Genomic DNA, 24,126 nt, shown 5'->3' with positions numbered 1-24,126 from the left:
CAATATTTCTCTTTAGATTTTCCAAGTGGGAGCATTATAGACTTGTGTCACCACATTCTAACACATACTTAATTTGTCTTGCCCTTCAAGAAAGAAGAAACTTCTTTTCTCCTGAATCAGAGAGTTTTCCACTGTCAGGGAAAAATGGCTTTTTAATTACCTTTCAAGCAAGAGAACAGTGCAGTTTCCTTCAGGCTGTATCAGCCCTTTGGGTTACCACTAATAAAAACACTTTTTAATCAGAAGAGTGGTAATCATTTTATACCACATTTGGGGCACCGTGGAGGATAATCTCAGGGTTTTTTTTTCTCCACATAAAATAAGCTACCGCGTTGAGAGTGGAAGGTACCAGGAAACAGATGGTACTTAATCCCGTCTCTGAGAAAAAAATGAAAAAGTTTGCTACTGAATTTTTTTATTGGGGTATCTTGAACTTCATAAGTCCTTTCTCTCCATCTTCCAAAACTATGTAAAATCTTCCTCGTATGATTGGCAGCTGATTCCTAGGCAAGATTCTCCTGGAAGCCATTTCAGATACTCAGTGAAGCTGTAGGCTCAGTGTCTTGCAAGGCAAAGTCAAAGGAGAAAATTGTTCTGTAGTCTCAGAAGGGTGCATGTTTAACCACTGGTCTACTTCTCCACTATGTGCCTTGGCAGAGCTAAGACTACAAAGTGGAAAGAGGGGCTGCTCCATGAAAGTGGTAGTCAGCCAACTGATGGAATCTCTTTATTTATAGGACACAGGGGCCCATTGCCAAAAGAGGGGCCTTCCCCTCTTACCTATTAGTCCCCACTTGGCATTTTTCTGGTCATATTTAAAGATATGAAGAGTGGCAGCCAGATGTGTTCTGCTCTCTCCCCCCACCTCCATGCCCATTGCACCCTTATTGATGTTGGCATCGGCAACCATATTGAAATATCACTTAACTGGCCCTCAAGGAGCTGAATCTGTTTCTGTGGAATTGGCCTCTTCCTGAAGGATGTTGGGCAAGTTCAAATGTTTTCTTTTCAGCACTGGGGTTGCCACAGCTGAAGAAATGGCCTACTCCCCTCCATATTACATTAGGGGTCATCCACACTGACAGCCCTGACTGAGAAGGTTCTACTGAACAGGCTCACAGTGTCTGCGGCACAGACTCCAGTGAATTCGAGCTGTGGTTTGTTCTTTCTTAGACCCTCATGTTCCAACAGAACCCAAGTCCTACCCCAGGCTCCTGGCGCTGACTCTCAGGATGAAATTAACCCTCCATAGAGGACATCTCTCTTTTAACCTCAGTTAGAACTTCCCTTGTACTTGACCTTTAGTATGTGCAGGGAGGGGGATGGCCACAGATATTATGCTCACATCAATCACATAGACTGTTGTCCAAGAGAACCCACTTACTCTTTCAAAGTTTGGTGTGAACTTAAAGGTTTTCTGGTTCAGCTCTTCATACTAGTTGTTTTCTTGGGAATGTTTTTTACTGTGGTTTTGTAGCTTTTGTCAATCACATGAAAATCTGACTTTGCATAATTTTTTGCTGTTAGTACTTTTGTGCATTTTGCATTGACAATACAGCTTTATTCTATGTGTGTACACGCACACACACATACTTTGCAAAATATGGCATCTGAGAAGGTAGCTGAGAGGGGACAGCATATCTCCTCAGAGCTTCCAGCCGTTATTTCCTGTGGCGTGTGGCAGGGGGACACCCGTGGTCTCCCAATATACATTATTTGATGTTAATATGGAGAATAGATTCGGGGGAAAGAGGAGAACATGGTGGTCAGTGTGGCAATTCATATGTTCTGCTGCCTTTTGTTTTAGAAAATGCAACAGGAAAATGTAAGTGTTTCTCTTCACCAAAACAAGTCTGGATGTTTAAATAATTAAAACAACAGCCTGCACCCACATGAAAGTGAGGAAAATTTAAGATCCATTCCATTACTTTCATTTTCTTATTTTTTACAATGAAAAATAGACATAAATGACATCTACTTCTGAGTAACACCCATTCCCTTCCAGAGGCAGTGGAAGGGAAGTATTTGAAATACCTTGCTCCAGGAACAATGTTCTTTTCTCCAGTGTGATTTATGTGCTCACAAGTGAGAAGTGCAGTTTAACAGGCAACATACTCAAATCCTTGAATATTTCAGGCTCAGAAAATAAAAATGCAAACAAGGTTTATGTGTTAATGTATAAATGAATAATCCCCTCACCCAGTAGGAAATACCCCATCTCCTGAGGGAAGCCTCTTACTGAAGATGAATATGGAAACATTTAAAAATATTTTTATAACCCTCTTGTGTGGCAAAGGACATCTTCCTTGGATAGGCAGCCCAGATTTTCCTACAAGAGTTCCTGGCTCTGACATGAGTGGGACCACCTGTTCCTTTTCTTTTTCTTTCTTTTGAAAGTTTTTTTTTTTAAATTAATTTATTTAGAGACAGGGACAGTACAAGTGGAGGGGGGGAGAGAGAGAGAGAGGGAGAGAGAGAGAGAATCCCAAGTGAGCTCCTTTCTGCCAGCGCAGAGCCCGATGTGAGGTTGAAACCCACAAACCCATGAGATCATCACCTGAGCCTAAACCAAGAGTCTGATGCTTAACTGACAGAACCACCCAGGCATCTCCACCTGTTCTTTTTCTAAAACATCTTTACTTTCAGTCTTATTTGCTAATGATACAGGAGTGTCAACAAACTTAAGGCCCCAACTTGCCTCAATAGAATAAGTGATGTGAGTGGTTCAGGGAAGGTTTGATTTGTTGGTTGATGGCTGGTGATGGGTTGGTTTTGTTTTGTGAGCTCCTCAGAAATGACCAAGATCACTATTTTGGAGACCATTCTCCAAAGGTGCCTCAGGGATAACTGGCAACATCTTTCTCCCTAGTTCTTAAAGTTAGATATCTGGGTCCCACCTAACTCGCACACTTACAGTATCTGTATCTCTTGGCTGGGACCTGGGATCTACCATTTTCCCCAGAGCCTCTGTAGCCTCTCAGGAACACTGAACTTTAACAACCACCTAATATTTTCTAGAAAACTTTGCTCATAGTTTCTGTCTTCCCCTGGCCCAATTTGTCTCTTTAGTTTCCCCAGTGAGGACTTTGGAAAACCTACTCCACTAAAAGTGCTTTTGCCGGGACACGAATAGCCCCCATATTGAAAACTGCAATAGTTAATTTGGGGGCCCCCTTACTTTAACACTGATTGCATTTGCTATTCCATTCTTCCTGAAACACTATTCTGAAGTACTGGTTTCTTGTTCCTCTCTTACTGGCTTCTCCTTAATTTATTGGCTTATTCTCCGCCTCCCAAACTTCCATTACTGGATCCCATTTTCTTCAGTGTTGTTCCTTCATCAGGTGATCTCACCTCAGTCCCATAGTTTCAAATACTATTCATACTCACTATGGAATCCCAAATTTCTGGCACCCAGACCTTTAATCTGAAGACAAATGTCCGCATCAACATTCCCTCTTCCATATGCAGTAGACTTCTCAAACCTAATTGCCCACAGGAGAACAATTTATTCAACAACTTTATACAAACATGCTCTTTCCATAGTCTTAGGAGATGGAACATTATTCAATTGCTTAGGCCAAAACCGAAATATTATCTTTGATTATTTACTCTTTCCTTATTCTTACATTTAACCTGGTAGTAAATTCTGTCACCTTGATCTTCAAAAATACATATGAATGGAACAGTTGATGACTCTCCTTGTGATGTCCTAGTCCAAGTGATTATCCTCTCCTGCCAGTAGCCTCCAGCTGGTCCCCTTGGTTCTGCTCCTGTTGTATACATACACTCCCATTTTTGCCTTTAACAGTAGCAGAGGGATCGTTTTCAAACTTCAGTGAGATGGTTTGCCTCCTCAGGTAAAATCCCCCTGAGATTGTTCCTTACTTCATTGAGAGCAAAAGTAAAGTTCTTACCAGGATAGTTAGACCCTTAGGATCTGTCTCTTCTCCGTATCCCATGTTTGTGCTATTCCTGGAACTTGCCAGCACACTTCTGTCTCAAGGTCTTTGTATTTGTTCTTCTCTCAGCCTATGATGAGTCTCCCAAGATAGCTGTCTGGGGTTAGTTTCCTCATTTCCTTGAGGCCTTTGCTCAAGTGTTGTCTCCTCCTTTATCAGTCTATATTCACCTGAGTCTTCTACTTCAACTCCTCTTTTCCTTCTACTCTCTTTAATTTTTCTAAATAAAACTTAACTGAATTGAATTGTTTTGTCTGTTTTCTCCACAAAAATGTAAATTTCATGAAGGTGGAGACTTTTGTCTATATTGTTTATGGATTCATTCCCTGACCTGGAAGAGTGCTGAACATAAATTCACACTAAAAAATATTTGTTGCTTATTGAATTAGGCATTATCTACACTGATATCATTATTTTTTTAAAGAGAACAGTGAATGGTAATAGAGCTAAGCAATAAACTATTGCCTGTAACAGTAAGGCAATGATTCTTAAAAAGTCGTCTCTAGACCAATAGCATCAGAATCACCTGGGAGCTTGTTGGGGATATGGATTCTCCAGCCCCATCCCAAACCCACCAAATCAGAATCTTTGGGGTTGAGCCCAACAATCTGTTTTAATCAGCCCAGGTGATTTAGATGATTCAGGTGAACAAAAAAGAACCATGGCTGAGTAAACAAATGTGTTATGATCCCCCAGGTGATGCTTCAAGTGCACAAGTCTCTTAAAATGCCCTAAAGCTCTCACTGGGGGGAGAGATGACATTGGTGCCAGTGTACCTCTGGGCACATATTTCCAAGTCCTATACTAGGTGTTGACATTATAGTGTATATCTTGACCTTTTTAGTAAAAGCAAGGAGTTTGACTTTTTCAGTGTCCCAGGGCAACTTTGGAGGAGTAATAGGAGATAAAATTAGAACACAACTGTCCAGATTTTGAAGGGCACTGATAGTAGACTGAGGGGGCTCTGTTATGCTGTAATGAGTGGAATGGCACTGTGTGATCCAATACTTGAGTGGAAAAAAACATGAGAAAAGTACAATATAATGATGAAATGGATTCATCAGTCAATTCTGTGTTTTGATGTGTTACCAGATTTGGAGTAGTCCTTAAACTTTCTGTGGCTGAACTCTTCTACCCACAATAGCTAGTGACCTACCTAACTGAGCATGTCCACTTATTCAAAGTTCTATCAGTGTATTTCCATCAAAGCAATAATCAAAGTTGAAATGAAGACTCTGCTATGTCACTTAAATATTTGTTTTCGTGTGTGTGTGTGTGTGTGTGTGTGTGTGTGTGTGTGTGTATGTATGTACACCATTGACTGCCATGTTGACTAATGATATGTTACTGACTTGCAGAACTTTAGGAGAGGGAGAATTATTTCTCATTTCACCTTCAACATGTGGGGATGCACCTAAATATAAGTTGAGTTATTTTTACCACCTAAGTGAATTCCTTCATTTAACCTATACATACTGATTTCCCAAACTGCCGTTAATAGCATACATAGCTTAGAAATACAATAATCACATCTTTTTTCCCCACCTAAAACCAAGTATAATTCTTATGTTTTTCCTCAAAGAATACATAGTTATCAGTAATAGCATCTTTATCAATTTTGATAAAAATTAAAAGGTGTGTGTTTGGATTTATTCCATTTATGAGAAGAGAATGCCAAACATGAGATGACAACCGAATTTCTTCCCTTGGCCTTGTTCAACCCGGTCAGGCAAATCAAAGCAAAACCAAAGCCAAATTTAGGAAGATTATATAATTATCCTGAATTTGGAGGTTTATTTCTGACATTGTTTTCCAGCATTGCATATAGCCACATCTCCCTAAATGAAGGGGACAATGAAGTCATTCTGCTTCCATTTTTGGTCTTACCAACATGGAATCTACCTTGAGAGCAGTTGGCTGTGGGAAGGGCGTGCTCTGCTTCAGTTTGGCCTGGTGCAGTGAAAAATGTACTAGATTGAGCAATTGTTTGAAATCTGTCACTGTTGGACCCCAAGGAAATCATTTAACCCCAATCTGAGCCTCTGTTTTGTACATTGAAATGGTGAGCATGACACAAGACTGTTGGAAGGATCAGATAGAAGGATGCCAAAGTGCTCAAAGTGCTTCAGAAAGCTGTGACTCCAAACCTGTATCCATAAATCAATACAGAGATGTAAAGTTAGCCGCTTAGTATTTAATGTTGTGTGTTTACTGTATTAATTTCAAAACTATTGACTAATATTTACACTGTTGCTTACAGTATAGGCCAAGCTGTTGTAACATAGAGACCCAAAATAAATAGTTTTAAATAAACCAGAAACTTCATTCTTTTTCATGTATGAGGCCAAAGGGAAAGTTAAGGGTGGGTGGACAGCTACTTTAAGATCAGTCAGTCTTGCCATCAGCAACATAAACCTTCTGTCTCTGGGCCCAAGGTTGTTAGCATTCCCAGCTGGGGGGTGAATGTATAAATTGGCAATTACCTTGTCTTTGGGTTGGACATTGTTTGGATATTGCATGGACCATTTTTGCTCATGTCTTTTTGGCTTGCATTCAGTTACATCTTCGCATTGACTTTGATGGAAATTGAATCTCTAGCTTAGAAGCCGTGTGTCCAACTGGAAGCTGTCTTTAAAAGAAATAACAGAATGTGTATAACGGGGGACAAGTTGGTAGTCTCCAACAAATTGAGATGTATTGTACTGCTAAGCTGTACTAATAATTTGATTTGTATTGCTTACATTGCCTTGATACAAAAATAGCAGGCAATAAAACTTTTCAATGGCTCTGGTTTCTATATGTATCTATGATGTTGCTATTAATGGATAATAATGAAATGTTCATACATGGCAGAGGTTATGAGATGTTTGTATTCTGTAGGGTTTTCTATTCATCATGCTATCAATTATCCCTCCATTTGATAGCAAACTTTGGTTATCACTTTTGCATTGTATTGATCCTTACGAGCTCATATGACTTCCATGGCATAGATAACTAATGTCCGTAGATCTACTTCAGGATTAGGAGATCAGAAAAACCTGATTTCTTGCAAAATTGTCATTAGGTTATCTTTGAGAAGCCATTTCTGATTTGTAATAATGGAAAAAAGTGAGTATACAGTAATTTTGGAAAAACTGCTGAATGCCTGTTTTAATGCCTGAATGCCTATAAGACTGTTATAACCTTTTCAATTAAAAAAAAAAAAAAGCAGTTCTGGAAGACCAGAGTGATAGTTTTATAATTTCAGATTCTCTTGTTATGAAACTGAATAAATAAATTGATGCTTTCATTTATTTAACACACTTTCAAGTACTTGGAATGTTCCAACTTCTCTGCTAAGTATTGGAGGATGTAAAAATGAAGTAAGATGTGCTCTGAAGAGTGGTATACATCCAAAGGAACCTGTTTTGGTAAATAGCAGGATACAGAGGATTGGACTTCGAAAGAGTGACCTAGCAGGGAGGTAAATATTTGGGAACTTCTGGATTTTTAGTGATTTTGAAAACCCAGGTACTCTACTGAATTTGCCAGTAGAAAGTGAAAGAAGGCTTTAGGGTGGAACCCTACTCTTGATACATAAAGGGCTGGAAGAAGGAAGGAAAAAGTCCAAGATCTCAGAGCAGTAGCAGGAGACCAGAAACCCCTTCACAGAACACCAAGAAGGCACAGAGTATGGTTGAAAATGTCAAGTGCTGCAGGAACTAATTATAAGGAACCTGTGATTACACCTGTGGAGGTCACTTGTGACTCTAACAGAACAATTCCACAGAAGAGTTTGCAGTGTGAGTGGAAGCAAGGTTGAGTTGTTTGATGAGTGAACAAGGAAGAGTAAGAGATGGCTGATGGAGAGATAATGGCAGTTAGATCAATTTGTTAGAGCTGGTATTCCTGAATTGATTTGTATCTCATTAGAAGAATTTATGTTGGCACAGATGCCAGTCAAATATGAGGCCACTTTCTGTCTAGTGCTGTGTAATTCCCAAAGTTGGTATGTTTGAGCTTTTTACTATCACTGTGCAGGTGCAACTTTTCATTAAGGTAACAAATAATTTTTGAGGGCAACATCATTTATTACAGTTGTTAGTCATTTTCTAATTATGGAAATCCCTGTATTTAATGTTAGTTGCGGTGATTTGAACAGCTGGCCTCCTGGTGTGTGTTTCTTTGCCCAAAGGTGAATTGGGAACCGTACAAGAGTGCTGACACAGTTTTTACAAATTCTGCTGTAACTTACACTGATTATAACATCAAGATTATGTGGATGGATTTGGGATCTCTGCAAGCTTTGATTTTAGTATTATATTTTAAACTCCACTTAAAACTAATGATACATCAGATCCTCCCGTCATTAGAATTCATTTATAATGGGTCTTGCTCAGAACTGACCTAGATCAGACAGTAGGAGGTTCACATTAAATGGGCTTATGCTACACAGATATGCAATGTTAGGTGTATCTATAAACCTCTAATCGCTTTAAATGTTTCATACTAATTGCCTTGAAACATGTGCATTAAAGAAATGAAAGGCAAATTTCCTGAAATACATCTCCAAAATGAATCTAATTTGCATAAGTTTTAGCCAAGAAGCAGATGTCTTTTTAGTGCTGTACCTTTGTTAAACTTTTAAGCATATTATACAAATATATCATGGTGTAACTTAGTGTTCCTCTCTAATCGTAACTTGGGTGAAATGCTTTTAGCAGAACATTGACAAGGGCAAGTAATAAAAAAAGAAGGACTATTGTTTCAAACACCAGCTTAGCTTTAGAACATAAACTACTGCATTGTGATATTTTAGATCTCACTTTCTAAAATTTAATTATAAAATCTTTGTGTGGATGTTATTTTCTGGGGCTGTATTTTCCTTTAAAAAATCACTTTTTAAATTTGTATATTGAACATATATTAAACTAGAAAGAGAAGTATACAGAAGAAATTTAACCTATGGTACTACCATATACCATGTTTTATTCTCTTTTAATATTTTGTGTATATTTTCAAAATTGTGATTAAAAAAGGATTGTATTGTTTTAAATCCTATGTCTCTCCTAATATTATAGTGTTTTCCATTTTATTATATATTCTTTAAAAATTTAAGAAATTATATAATTCTTAAAATGGCCAAAGTGTGCTTTTTTCTTAATAATTCCCGCAATTTTGGAAGCTAGGCTATATCCAGTTTTTCCATGCTGTCATAAATAATATCTGAACATCATTTGTTTTAATTTATTTACTCAGGGTGTTTTCTAGACACGTAGTTTTTGGGTCGAAGGTACATGTACATTTTAATTTGCATGATCTATTATCAAATTGTTTCCCCCAATTGTTAAACATGTAGACAAAATATACCCTTGTACTTAATTTTTTATGATTATCAAGTCAAGTATAGAACAAGAATTTGTTCCTATGTACAGAGACTTTTCTGTGATCTTGCTTTCCTCTTTCTTGTTCCCCTCCTCTGTCCGTGACAAAGATACATAATGTATACTTTACATTTTTCTTCTGGGACTTTGTTTAATTTTATATTTACATTTTTGGACATAAAATCCATTTAAATTCTTCTGAATTTTTGCTTTATATTATAAATCCTTTATGCATCACTCAGGTTTAGAATGCATGTGTATATACACACATGCACATGCACGCATATGTATATGTATTAGGTACATTTTCATCTCTTGGACATTTGGTATATACGTACATATACATACACCCTAAAGTAAGTTCAAGGTACATATACACACATGTTTTCAATTAAATTCGGTGCTTTACTTTCTGAGTTCATGAATAGCTAAAAATATCTTTCTGTTGCTTTGTTATAGAATAGCTACGTGATTGGTGATATCTATGGAATAAAACTCAATGTGTACCTTATTTCAGTGGACATCAGGGATGGCTGGAAACTATGAACAGCCTACCTGAAATCCTTGGTAGGAAACCCCTTTGTCAGTTTGGATGCCCCATCCACTATTTTTCTTTTACTCTTATGCAAGTGGATGTGTGGATAGTTTTCCCATAATTTCTGCCTGGAATGTGATGTGATGAGCCCTTTTGATGTGTATATTCAAGTCTTCTTTTTTCCTCTATATTCTGAAATATTTAATTATCTCTTAGATCATTGTTTCCATTCCAAATCTTGTAAAATACTCAAAAGCCATAATTGTTAGATAAACCTGTTTTCTGACCTAATACCCATTGTGTCTCTCTTTTCATCTTTATCTTTTACTTAATTTATTTAGATTTGGTTTGTCCTCCACAGGACTGTGTATGTGATTTCATCATCAGTTCTACTCTTGTACCTGATGTGGGTTTTTTCATAAGGAAAATGAGTAGATTAGAATGTTTATCAAGTTAATAGCATTACTTTGGATCAAGTCTTTGTGGTGAGGACATAAGAAGTAAATGCTGGCTAAAGCAATGCCTGAGACACTGACAGTCTTCACAGGCAAACTGTGTTGTGGACCGTGAACTCTGACACCAAGGATAATGGGGATATGTGCATATGTATTTTTCTAGGTTATAGTAGTTTCAGTCTTCACTAACTGGATGGTAGACACACTAAGTGAATCCTACCATAGAAGGTGCAGAAGAGTATTTAAGGACCTGACCTAGATGGTTTCTAGATGAGATACTTGAGGAGTAGACTTCATTTGTGTGACCAGTTCAGTGCCATTACACCAACACCCATTGGCCCCTCTTCACTAAGGCATCATTCCATGATGGGGAGAATCACCCCATCATAAAAATCCCAGTGTAGGATCAACAGGTTTCAATTTTGCAATGGTGGTTGATATTTCCTTGAAATTCTTAGCTCACCCACCTCCCTTTTTATTTCATTTTATTGTTTCAGCTTACCCATTTTTACAAAATTAATTTGGGTGTCTTTTCATCTCTGCACCTTTTTCTTTCCTTAAAGCTTTCTGCGCATGTTTCAGACAGTCCCACTCTTTCTGGATACTACTGAACATGTTAGGGTTCTTTCTAAAACGCTTTTCATGTTTTTCTTAATCATTTTCAGAGTGACATGCTGTCCTGTGACTGAGGGTGATGTGCTTTGTCATGGGTTTTATGTTGTATGTTTTCAGTGTGCTTATTCTGGAGTGATCCATCCAGATACTCTATGGACAGTGCCCATTCTCCTTTCTGTCCATCTGAATGTATAGAAAATTTTTCTCTAAGCTCTCCCAAATATCCAGTGTCTTTCAGGCAATCTGGGGAGCTGTTTTAGTGAGATGGAATCTTGTCATGCCCTTTCTTTCTGCCTGTGCCTTAGATACTTTGAAACAGTGGAGACCCTGTTTAGTAACATCCAGAATGTGCTTGATACCCAAGCTCTTGCTCTAGGTATAGTAGCTACATTGCACTTCATAATGACTATAGCTCACTGTAAACCAATCTGCCCTCACCATCCATTGTTTCCTTGGAGTTAATATCCAAATGGATGGCTAAAAGTGGTTCCCATTGGAACCCTCTTTTATTCTTATAAAATGATAGGGATTTCTTATTAGTTAACCAATTTCTTCAATTCAGGGGACAGAAATGATAAATGTATGAGAATGTTGCCCAAGTTGTTTCAGCCAGGGAAGAAATTAACAGAAGGTACATATAAGCATCATATTTTTTTTTTCTCAATTAATTTCAGTTAGGTGTGTGTGTGTGTTTGAGAAGAGAAGAGAGACGAGTGTGGTATAGGCAATACCAAAAAGTACTCAAGTAAAACATATTGGATGTTAGAGGGAAAGCGCTATGGAGAAAAATAAAGCTCAAAAGGAGGGAAAAGTCATAATTCTAGTTTCCCATTATCACGTGGGTTAGGACTTGATAGTTATTGCTGTAGTTAGTTTAATGGAAAAATGGGTGAAAGTACTTTATTTGTTTAATTTTAATAATAAATTTTATTACTGTTGCCACTATTGATATTTTGGTTAAGTGTTCTACGCAAAAGGAATAGCATATACAAACATAATGGGGATGAGTCAGCCAGCAGGGTGGGTTTAGGAAGAACATACAGAGTGGTTCTGTACTGGACTCATATCAGGACTTAAATCCCGGTTCTGCCACTTCCTTGCTGTATGACCCTGGAAAGTCTATTACGTCATTTTCAAAATGGGGATAATAATAGTATCTACCTTTGGGGATATTGAGTTTAAATGAGAAAATACTGCAAAAGTACTTAGCCCAATGCCTGATGCAGTGAAGTTTTGTGTAAGTTTTCGTTAAGAAAAAATAATAGGTCAGGAAACCTTTGCATGAGTTGAATTTTCCTGGTGATAACCGCTATCTGCTGAACTAGATTCAGCTTCTTCATTGCACCTTAGCAATAGCACACTCTAGTATTCACGCAACTAATGTTCTCCTGGCTGGATCCGGGGGTATCCTACCCAGACACTGTGGAGAGCTCCCACCTAAATTGTCTCGCAATCATGGAGCAGTTAGAGAGTGGGAATCTTTATATTATTCTTAATATTTTTTTTTTGTTGTTGTTTTAAAAGTTTCTACATGCTGTTTAAATTTTAATTTCAGTTTCGTTAACATACAGTGGTATATTACTTCCGGGTGTGGAATCTAGTGATTCAGCACTTCCTTACAACACCTCATGCTGATCATGTAAGTGTACTCTTTAATCCCTTTCACCTCTCTCCCACCCAGCTCCCCTCTGGTAAGCATTGTTTGCTCTCTGTACTTAAGAGTTTTCTGGTTTGTCTCTCTTTTTCTTTGTTTATCTGTTTTGTTTCTTAAGTTCCACATATGAGTGAAATCATATGGTATTTGTCTTTCTCTTACTGACTTATTTTGCTTAGTATTGTACCCTTTAGATCCATCTATGCTGTTGCAAATGGCAAGTTTTCTTTTCTTTTCTTTTTTTTTTTTTTTTTATGGCTGAGTGATATTCTAGTGTGTGCCTGTCTGTATCTTCTTTATCCATTCATCCATCCGTGAACACTTAGGATGCTTCTATATCTTGGCTATTGTAAATAATATTGCATGTGAATAGGGGTGCATATATCTTTTCAGATTCATGTTTTTGCATTCTTTGAGTAAGTACCCCGTAGTGGCATTACTGGATCCTGTGGTAGGTAGTTCTATTGTTAATGTTTTGAGGAACCTCCATACTCTTTTCCATAGTGGGTGCACAGTTTGCTTTCCCGCCAACAGTGCAAGAGGATTCCTTTATTCTCCACACCCTTGCCAACAGTTGTTTCTTGTGTTTTTAATTTCAGCCATTCTGACAGGTGTGAAGTGATATTGCATTGTAACTTTTATTTGCATTTCGCTGATGATTAGTGATGTTGAGCATCTTTTCACATGTCTATTGGCCGTCTATTTGCGGGTGAAGCTACTTTTTTATTTTAGAGAGTGAGAGCGGAGTAGGTGGGGAGGGGGGGGAGAGAGGGAGAGAGAGAGAGAGGGAGGGAGGGAGAGAGGGAGAGAGGGAGGGAGAGAGGGAGAGAGAGAGGGAGGGGGAGATAGAGGGAGGGAGAGAGAGGGAGGGAGAGAGGGAGAGAGAGGGAGGGAGGGAGAGATAGAGGGAGGGAGAGAGAGAGAGGGAGGGGGAGAGAGAGAGGAAGGGGGAGAGAGAGGGAGGGGGAGAGAGAGAGGGAGGGGGAGAGAGAGGAAGGGGGAGACAGGGAGGGAGGGGGAGAGAGGGAGGAAGGGACAGAGGGAGGGAGAGAGAGAGGGAGGGAGGGAGAGAGAGGGAGCGAGGGAGGGAGGGAGGGAGAGAGAGAGAGGGAGGGAAGGAGAGAGGGAGGGGAGAGAGAGAGGGAGGGAGGGGGAGGAGGAGGGGAGAGAGAGAGAGAGAGAGAGAGAGAGAGAGAGAGAGAATCAATTTTAAGCAGGCTCTGTGCTGAGTGTGGGCTTGATACCATGACCCTGAAATCATGACCTGAGGCAAAATCAGGAGTTGGATGCTCAAATGTCTGAGCCACCCAGGCACCCCAGGTGAAGCTACTTTAAATTGAAACAGCCCATATCATTACTTGAAATAGCTTGTAAATCCCAATTCAGCGGCCCCTACATTTAATGGTTGAAAATCTGTATTATTACTATTCATCTCTGTCTAACATCCTATTCTAATATTCAGCAACTGTAATTGAAGAAGCATACACTCAAAAATTTGATGTTGGGTAAGATAAGAGAAAATGGATATTACCTTCACATTGTGAAGTGATTTGCCTTTGAGAAGAGGTGAGTGGTATTATGAAAAAGCCTATGCTTACCTCTTGGCAGACACTATAATATATGCATACTTAAACTATTAAATTCTTAGAACACCTCTGTAAATTGACTATGAGTTCTCTCTCTCTGAAGATGATGGAAATAAAGCTTGGAGAGATTAAATAATTTGACCTAGGGAACATAGCTAAGTAAGTACCAAAACTAGGATTTGAACCTAACTCTTGATTGAAAGATCCTATCTATAATCACATACCTTTCAGCTTCATCCTCTTGCTTGAGCTAAGAAGAGTGAACAAAATAACAAATCCATGGGTTTTAGCGCAAACCCTTTTCCAGAGCTTGCTTGCTCATGCTTTGGCCCCGCTTAGCTTGCTAACTGTATTTTAGACTCCACACCATAGTCACTCTGTTTCCAGCCCCACTGCCTTCCTTTCTGTTCCTTTAGCATCACATATTGGGGATGTTTGCATATGCTGTTTCCTTTCACTCCTCTCTCTTTTCTCTATATGCCTACCTCCTTCTTCTCTTCCAGGTCTTAGCTCAAATACCATTTGTTTGGATCTCTTTCCAACCACCTTATACCAGGGAGGTGCCCTTCCCCATTTAAATTCTCTCATCACTGGTGTGTTTCCTTCATGAACTTTCTCCCTCTTGGTTATTACTCTATGAACCAAACTTAGAATAGCATTTGGAGAATAATAGATTTTGAAAAAAAAAACAATTGAGTTAAAGAATGAATGAATGACTTTGAGATTTATGTATTTGTTTCTAACTGGAACCTGTTTAAAATTTATTTCATGGGTGTATTTGAAAATTAATGTCTTTGGTAACTGAGTGTTCTAAATCTTTAAATCTTGATCAGGATACATAATACCATATCTACAAACTGTTAAAACTTTCTTCATTAACAGATTTCTGCTTTGGATTTAATATGCTCAATGGTCTTGTTTAAATTATTAACCTGGAAAAGAATATTATTTAGCTAATCATCTGAAATAAAGTTATACTGTTAGAGAATTAGCAGTTTTAGCTAAGAAAGGATGTGGTATGCTATCTAGTCTAACTGAAATATTGTAGAAAGGTAAAAAGGGCTACACGAGCAGATCTAGGTCCAGAAACTCAGGAAAGGACTTTTTCCATAATATCAGCTCCCTTCTTACTGTGTAGTTTCTACCCTCCCTCATTATAATGCATATTCTTATAGGAGCAATAGATTATACATAGCACTTAATCAAAACAAATCTATTTCAGAAAGAATCATTATTAATCAAAGTTCTCATTTTATCTCAAATCCATAAGAAACAAAACAGTAACTTTCATGGGTACCTTAACACAGAAATCATTGCATACTCTTCCATAATATAGATATACTATAAACACAGAGGATTGCAGGCTAGATGTTCAAAGAAAAGTATAAGAAGTATCAGGTTCAGGATGAAATCAATCATCAGAAATTTTACACATTGTGCTTTGCTTGATAGATGACAAATGAAACTATTGCATATGAACCTCATACTCAGAAATCACTAATTAAAAAATCATTTTAATAACCTTTAAACTTCTATAAATCTCATGTTGTAAGGGAATTCATTATTTTTTCAGAAATGTTTCTTGAAAACATTTTGATTGACAAAAATTGACATATTGAAAAAATATATACCTTGTTTTCATATCTTCTTAGAAGGTAGATTTTTTTTTCTAGGAGACCAAAGGGGGGAAAAACCCAAACTAATTAGACTATGTTTTTATATAAAGAGATAAAGGGAAATGGACATGTTTCATCATTGCAAACAGTATGCTCAGTGAATATATAAAGCATTCTATATAGTTCAAAAGTAGTGTTTTCAGGGGCACCTGGATGGCTCAGTTGGTTAAGCATCTGTCTCTTGATTTTGGCTCAGGTCATGATCTCAGTTTGTGGGATTGAACCCCACATTGGGCTCTGTACTGACAGTGAGGAGCCTGCTTGGGATTCTCTCTGTCCCTCCTCCACTCATGCGTGTGCGCACACTCTCTGTCTTTCTCTCTCTCACTCTCAATAAATAAATAAATATTTCGGGGTGCCTGGGTGGCTCAGTCAGTTAAGCATCCGACTTTGCCTCAGATCATGATCTCACCATTCATGAGTTTGAGCCCCGCATCGGGCTTTGTCCTGACAGCTGCAGCCTGGAGCCTGCTTCAGATTCAGGGTCTCCCTCTCTCTCTGCCCCTTGCCTCAAATAAATAGACAGTAAAAATAAATAAATACTAAATTTTTTTTTAAAGTAGTGTTTTTACTAGGAAGTAATTATAATAAGACCAGTGTAATCAAGACCTGTATTGTCTACTTTATTCTTACTCTTCTAAGGTCAGCAGCATCATTGGCTTACTTATTTTTATATGGTAAAATATGTGTACCACAGTGTAGATGACCATGAAATTTAGCTTTCATCTGTGAATAAGAGGGCTTTTATGCTAACTTTGTAGAAGTCAAATTCTCTGTTTATAGAATGATCCAAATTTATGGAGAAAATATTTATCTATGAGGAACTCTGCATGTAAGTCACAGATGCATTGACTCCTAGAACTGAGAGGGATCAGGGATTATTTTGTCAAAAATCTTTTCTGCAAAGAGAAATATAATCCAAATTCCAGTGACTATTGTAATGAGGCTTTATTTGTCTTTGTGTGTCTACATGTGCAGGAATACATGGACTCCAATAAATACATTGAGCATCTTCTAACTCAGCTCGAGGAACAACACAGAAGTCTATGGAGGTGAGTGAAATCCATGCCTTTAACTTATAGCAGGCCTGATAGCTTTGGTGTTGATCACAGAGTCAGGGAGTTGGTAAACTGTTTCTTCTTACACTTGATGTCAAAATCACCTTTGGAAGCAAAAATCACCAGAGGGTCCTTAGAGAATTTTATACCTTTAATGAAAGTAAAGCAATAGTGCCAAAAGTTGTGCTTAAGTCAAGGACCTGCTCAAATCATGGCACTTTGTCAAGGTCAGGAAATTAATTTGTCCAAGGCCACACAGCAAACTTACATTGTGGAAACTAGAACCCAAATTCTCTCACCCTTGCCTGCTTAAAGAGTGAGTTTTCCTGTAATTAAAAAGTTGAATACAGCTGCTTAAAATGTCTGCTTCTCTTCATATGAAAGGAGGATATTTTAAGAATGCTATTCTATAGGCCTCTCATGTTTAGTTTTTTGTTCTTCCTGGTGGGCTCTGATTCTTGATAAAGAAAGTTATGGGAGAACATTGGTATAGGTAATTTGGAAAAAAAAAAAGTTAATATCATAAAAGGCATATTTTCAAGATACTTGGTCCCTGGGGCCTCTTGGGAATTGAGGCTGATCAAAATGGTTATGATGTTATTTTCTATGTGGTCATGCTCTGCATAGGTGCTCTTATGGAATCTGTGGTTGCTTTTCCTAAATTCCTACGGCTCCTGTTATCTGGAATAAATATGCTAGTGCTGAATCACATGATGCCTCCCATAGTGCCAGAATTGTTTAATGTAATTAGCTTTTTCTCCCCAGGGTCAGTAAGCCCCTGAAGTCCTTTATTTCTTATCTCTTGGCAGCATGGGTGGAGGAGAGTACTCTCTCTGTATACAGAGATGGTGGGTAAATATTTGCTAACCCTGTGGCTTTCTTGTCCAATCTCATCCAAATGTATCATCATTGGTCTCTGTACTAGGCTGTTCTGCCCTTTCTTCACTCATCTTGTAACAAATCCTAATAACCTTGAAATTTGTCTTCTCTGAGGGACTGTAGTTCTTAGGCAAAGTGCCTAATAATTTCATTTGTTCTGTGCTTTATATCAGTTTCCCTGCTTAAGAACAGATCTGTGCTTATAGTAACAGACAGTCTATTTTGGTGCATGGAAAAACTTCTCGTAGGATACAACAAAAGAAAATATTTTTTGAGTCTGCTTGCTGCTAACAGACATACAAGTTAATTTTATATAACTGTGTGATATTTGTTAGATATGTTTTTTAGAGCTATAACCTGGTATCGATAAAGTTTTCTTTTGTTAACCAGTGTATTGTATTAATAAAACTGGCAACAGTGTGTTTATAGTTATGTATCTTTTGGCTTATATTTCCCATAGATCTCTTCCAAGGTGTAAAAGTTATTTAAATGAATTATAAATTTTATTCCAACTATTTATAAAGGATATTTGGTTTTCACTATCTTTTTAAAGAAAAATATATACAAAAAAAGATGAATACCACCTGATGAAACAAATTAGAGTTTAATTTGGTCAGTAAGTGTGTCTTAAATACATCATTGGGAAGGAGTTATGATTTCATGGGTTTTGAACCAAAAAAACCTGCATGGAAAAGAATGTTTTCCTGCTTTGATAAGATAGCTGATAAAAAACCTTTTGGTCTTCTTGGATAGGATTAAATGAAAATCCAATTTCAGGCATAGACTTAACCTAACATAAAGGAAGAGCTCAGAATTTTGTGTGCAATCGCTTCTATTTTCCTTCAGAAATAGAATAATTGCTGCTGGAGAAGTAGAGCCTTATATATAGTGGCAGAGGATCTAATAAAAAGGCTTCATTTGAATAACAATAAAGGGCAATGGCATTTGAATAGTCAGAATAACTACCTGAGAGAAGATGGGAATGGGTAGTATTGAAAAGAAAATGAAAACCAATAATAGCAGATTTATATACTATTTATTGAATCATGAAATTATACTTGGTTATATTTTATAAGCAGATCTTGATTGACTTAAAGTGGTAGGCTTTCTGATGGTTATTACAATATCATAACTGCAACTGTAGCCAAATTGTTTTTCGGTGAGGGATATGCCAGTGACAGTGAACAAGGTGGGAAATTCTTTCTGGTTATGATTAAATTTTAAAAATACTTTCTTGACTTAGGGTAAAATCGGTGATGTGCAGAATATCATAAGAATAGCATGTCATGTCTCAAGCACACTTAAACAAATGTCCCCATAAGTCAGTATAAACTTTTGCTGATTTTTATTATGCTTTTGATTTGTAACTGCTATAATTTTCATGAAGTGGGCTATTATCATTGCTGCTGATATTAATTGATGGCCTCCCATTTATACTTCAACCTACATATAACATAGACAAATCTTGAATGCTTAGATGTTCTAACAATAATTGTAGTCAGCATTAACTGATAGCTATAGTGTTTGAGTATTGATCAAAAGCATGATAGACACATGACATACTGTTGCTATTTGGCTAATGATAAAAGAATGGGACCCAGTGAAGATTGATACAAGATGGGATACAAAAATTAAGTCTTTGCTTATTTTTATAGAAGGGCCCACTAGTCTTTAATAGATTGTCATTGTTTCTTATAGCATAAAACATCTGCTGTGACACAGATATATTGTCATAATCATATTCTCAAGATAACTAGTTATTTTGGGGGCCCTGTTTAGTATTCTACTGAAATAGACCTATAATCTGTCTCTGGTTTTCAAATTGCAAAGAAATTTGAAGTTTAAATATAGCTGTCTAGCAATGAGCTGTCATTTAGCTCAGAAAAGACATTTTTCGACACTAACAGAAAACTTGTGTGAATTCATCTGACTAGGTAGAGTCAGAATTTAAAATCCAGTGTAAGATTTGACCACAAGTCTGGGTTGACTTAGTTTGCTCTGCACCTCCCTGCTTGATGAAGAAAAATCAACATTCCTGGTGACAACTGGTTTACTAGATGTTGAAGTGGGATGTTAAATTTCTGCATGTTCATTTGTTTTAATGTGGAAGATTAGAATAGCATAAGAAGGTTCTTTGACAATTAAGTTTTTAATGTTTTTATTTATTTTTGAGACAGAGAGAGACAGAGCATGAGCAGGGGAGGGGCAGAGAGAGAGGGAGACACAGAATCTGAAGCAGGCTCCAGGCTCTGAGCTGTCAGCAGAGAGGCCTATGCGGAGCTTGAACTCACAGACTGTGAGATCATGACCTGAGCTGAAGTCAGACACTTAACAGACTGAGCCACCCAGATGCCCCGTCACTTAATGATTTTTGTATCATCTGCTGCCATTTCTGATTTGGCTAAATATATCTGACTGACAAGAGAGATTATAAGAAAACGACTACTGAGAATGTCTTTCTTGTAACATTTGATAGAAACCTTTATCCATTCGCAGCTTCAAATTAAGAGTTGAGAACAAACACAAACAGTTGGGAGATACAAATTGAATTCATGAATATTTATGGTGTTAATAACTCTTTCATGTCACATATAAAATTAAGTGTGGAAAATGGAAGCAGCATGATTATAGAAAAGGAAAGAGGACCAGAAGTTTTGGAGGCTTGGACTCTAGGCCTGGCCTTCCCAAACTGGCCATGGGGTGTCCTCTCTGGAATAATTTTCCTTTCCTGTAGAAAGAAGCTATCAGTAAAGCTAGTTTTTAAGATTACTGAACACTGAGATTATTTGAAATACATGATGGTTAAAATAATACATTTATGCAATATTTACAGATACATGTTTAACCTTATTTTTCTCTAATTATACAGATGGATCACTTTGTAGCATTTAATACATATATATCATAGAAAGCTTTCAGGAGCATAAGTTAGAAATCAGTAAAATAAAAGAGATACCTAACAGCTTGCTGATAACTTCACCAGATGATATCAAAGTGTTCACTTCAGATTTTCATAGATTGACTTGGAGACAGTGTTATCAGTAGTCTGTACATAAAGAATAAGGTCTGCATGGCCAACATTAAATGACAAGATCTGGTGAATGCAAAGTGCCACCTGCTAGCCTACAGATCCCAGATCAGAGTCCCATTTGAACATGCTGTATCTATGCTAGGGAGTCTCAGTCAGTGCACTGTAGACATTTGGGGCCAGACCATTATCTTGGGAGGGGGGTAAAAGTAAGGTTGTCTTGTGCATTATAAGTTATCTAACATCATGTCTTGCTTCTACCTACCACATACCAGTACCTCCCTCTCCCCCCCTGTATTGTGACAGCCAGAAATGTCTCCAGACATTTTCTACATGTTTCCCAGAGGTCAGAATCCTCTTTCCTTCCTGTTGAGAACCTGTGATCTAAATGATCTATGAACATTTTCTTAATCCCATTCCAAGAAAAATGAATACCCCGGGTAAATGTTCAGATTTTTATAAATGGGTTTCTCTGTGTCCAAATTTGAAATATATTAGGTAAAACCAAGTTTTAAAATTGTTTGAATTCTAGAATTTCTCAGAGCAATTTAAATGGCTAACATGTGCTATGAGTTTCAAAAATAGAGTATAAAAGAGAACTTTGACTTCTTAAAAAAAATCCTATTTTTCTTGCAGTATTTATTCTGACCAAAATTCCAAGAAACATATTTTGGGAAATAGTGATCTATCCAGTTCAGTCACCAAATATACAGAATATACAGAAATATATTCAGAATATACAGAAATATATACGGAAACATGGTTATAACAATTTCTTCCCTCTTCCTATAATTCACTGCTACTGGGATGGATACTGTAATTAAAGGTCCTCTAATAGTGTGAAGAGTGCAGGTTATTAGTAAGAGGGGAATGTACATGTAGGAAAAATGCAATTTCTAATTCATCATCATTTTCCTGAGGAGCAGCCCAAGCCTCAGCACCAAACTTCAAGAATCTGAACAACTATTGATCATTGGCTATGTTGGCCCTAGTAAAGCATTTAACTCCTGCTTCCTGAAGGAGGAAATGTGAAATGTAATGGTTTCCTACATCATCAAGGGAAGTAAGATATCTAATTGAAAATGATGTATAGATCCCTGATTGATATAAAAGTCACTGAGACCTGTCCCATCCAATGATAAAATTATAATTTTAGTGTACCCAAACTTGAAAAAAAAATTATTGAAGTATAGTTGACATACAATGTTACTAGTCTCAGGTATACAACATAGTGATCAACATATCTATACATTACAAAATGCTCACCTCCATAGGTATAGTTACATTGGTCCCCATACAACATTATTGTGATGTTACTGACTATAATCCCTATGCTGTACTTGATACCTCCTTGACTTATTTATTTTATAAATGAAGTTTGTACCTCTTGATCCATTTACCTTTAAACTTTTTTGTCTATCTTCCATCCCCTCTGACAACTATCTTCTTGTTCTCTGTATGAGTCTGTTTCTATTTTGTTTCTTTTTTCTTTTCTTTTTTTTTTTTTAGATTCTACACATGAGTGAAATCATATGGTATTTGTTTTTCTCTGACTTTTCAGTTGGCATAACATTCTCTAAGTGTATCCATGTTGGTACAAATGGGCAAGATTTCATTATTTTTTTGTGGCTGAGTAATATTCCAGTGTGTGTGTGTGTGTGTGTGTGTGTGTGTGTGTGTGTGTGTGTGTAAAATCATACATTATTTATCAGTGGCAACTTAAGGTGCTTCCATATCTTCACTCTTGTAGATAATGGTGCAGTAAACATGGAGGTGCATATGCCTTTTTGGATTAGTGTTTTTGTTTTCTTTTGATAAATACCCAGTAGTAGAATTACTGGACCATAGGGTATTTCCATATTTATTGTTTTGGGGAACCTCTATTCTGTTATCCACAGTGTTTTCACCAATCTACATTCTTACCAACTTCATGAAGGTTCCCTTTTCTTAAGTTCTCACCAAAATGTGTTAGTTCTTTCTGATTTTAGCCATTCTGACATGTATGAGGTGATATCTCATTATGGGTTTGACTTGCATTTCCCTGATGAATAGTGATGTTGAGCATCTTCTCGTGTGTCTCTTGACCATCTGTGTTTCTTCTTTGGAAAAATGTCTCTTCAGGTCTTCTGCTCATGGTTAATTGAATTATTTGTGGTTTTTGATGTTGAGTTATATACATTTTAAAAAATATATTTTGAATATTAACCCATTATCAGATATATCATTTGCAAATATCTTCTCCTGTTCAATAGGTGGCTTTTTTTGTTATGTTTTGTGGGTGGTTTCCTTTGCTATACCACAGCTTTTTACTTTGGTAATCTTAGTAGTTTATTTTTGCTTTTGTTTCCCTTGCATGAAGAGGCATAACCATAAAAATGTTGTAAAGGCTGGTGTCCAAGAGATTACTGCCTGTATTTTCTTAATAGAGTTTTATGGTTCAGGTCTCAGATTGAGGTCCTTAAACCATTTTGAGTTTATTTTCGTGCACAACATAAGAAAGTGGTCCAGTTTTGTTCTTATGCATGGATGTGTCTAGTTTTCCTAGCACCATTTATTGAAGAGATTGTATATTGCCTCCTTCATCATGGATTAATTGACCACATATTCATGTATTTACTTCTGGGCTCTCTGTCATGGTCCATTGATTTGTGTATCTCTTTTTGTGCCAGAACCATATTGTTTTGGGTACCACAACTCTGTAGTGTATCTTAAAATCTGAGATTGTGGTACCTCTAGGTTTGTTCTTTCTCAAGATGGCTTTGGCTATTCAGGGTCTTTTTTTGTTCCCAAAATTCTTTAAAATAGACTTTTACTTTTGCTTTCTCGCTTATCTGTGATTCTTATGCTAAGTTAAGAGATAAGAAAAAAATGGACAAAAAGTATTTCATTCTCATGTTTCAAAATGTTGCTTATCTAAGTGTGAACACTCAAATGAAATGATCCACATTTCAAACACTCATTGATGGTCTTCCTAATTTCAATGTCTTTATACATTTTTGGGTGGAGATAATTGGCACAAGTACCTGCAATTCATTTCAGCTCTGATCTCAATTTCTGTAAAATGTGAGTGATGTTACAACTGCTTATAGAGAGGCTGCATACTCTTACTCTGTTCCTGAGAAAAGAAAATGCTTTCTTCATGGGTTACCTAGAAATTGACTTATAGTTGTAAACTGGAAGTAAGAAGAAGAAGCAAGCACATATGCCCTGAGAAAAATCCAGCCCAGAGCTCTTGGAGATTTACCTTCTGTGTATCTTGGATTTTAAAATCAAATTATCCAGGTATCTTAAGAATTAGCCCATCTCTACCCTCAT

The 24,126-nt window shown here is 37.2% G+C and overlaps 1 protein-coding gene across 1 annotated transcript in view; it reads left to right on the top strand.

The window, feature by feature from the left end:
- NCKAP5 (NCK associated protein 5) overlaps positions 1 to 24,126 on the top strand; it is a 676,395-nt gene that overhangs the window by 100,498 nt on the left and 551,771 nt on the right. The window contains exon 2 of the mRNA XM_042993887.1: positions 16,825 to 16,898. Within this exon, the coding sequence (XP_042849821.1) occupies positions 16,825 to 16,898 (74 nt within the window). The remainder of the gene's footprint in view (positions 1 to 16,824; positions 16,899 to 24,126) is intronic.

Source organism: Panthera tigris, chromosome C1 (assembly GCF_018350195.1).
Source record: "Panthera tigris isolate Pti1 chromosome C1, P.tigris_Pti1_mat1.1, whole genome shotgun sequence".
In the NCBI taxonomy this organism is placed as follows: Eukaryota; Metazoa; Chordata; class Mammalia; order Carnivora; family Felidae; genus Panthera; species Panthera tigris.
Note: the sequence above shows the minus strand (reverse complement) of the source record. Positions and strands in the feature narration are given on the sequence as shown.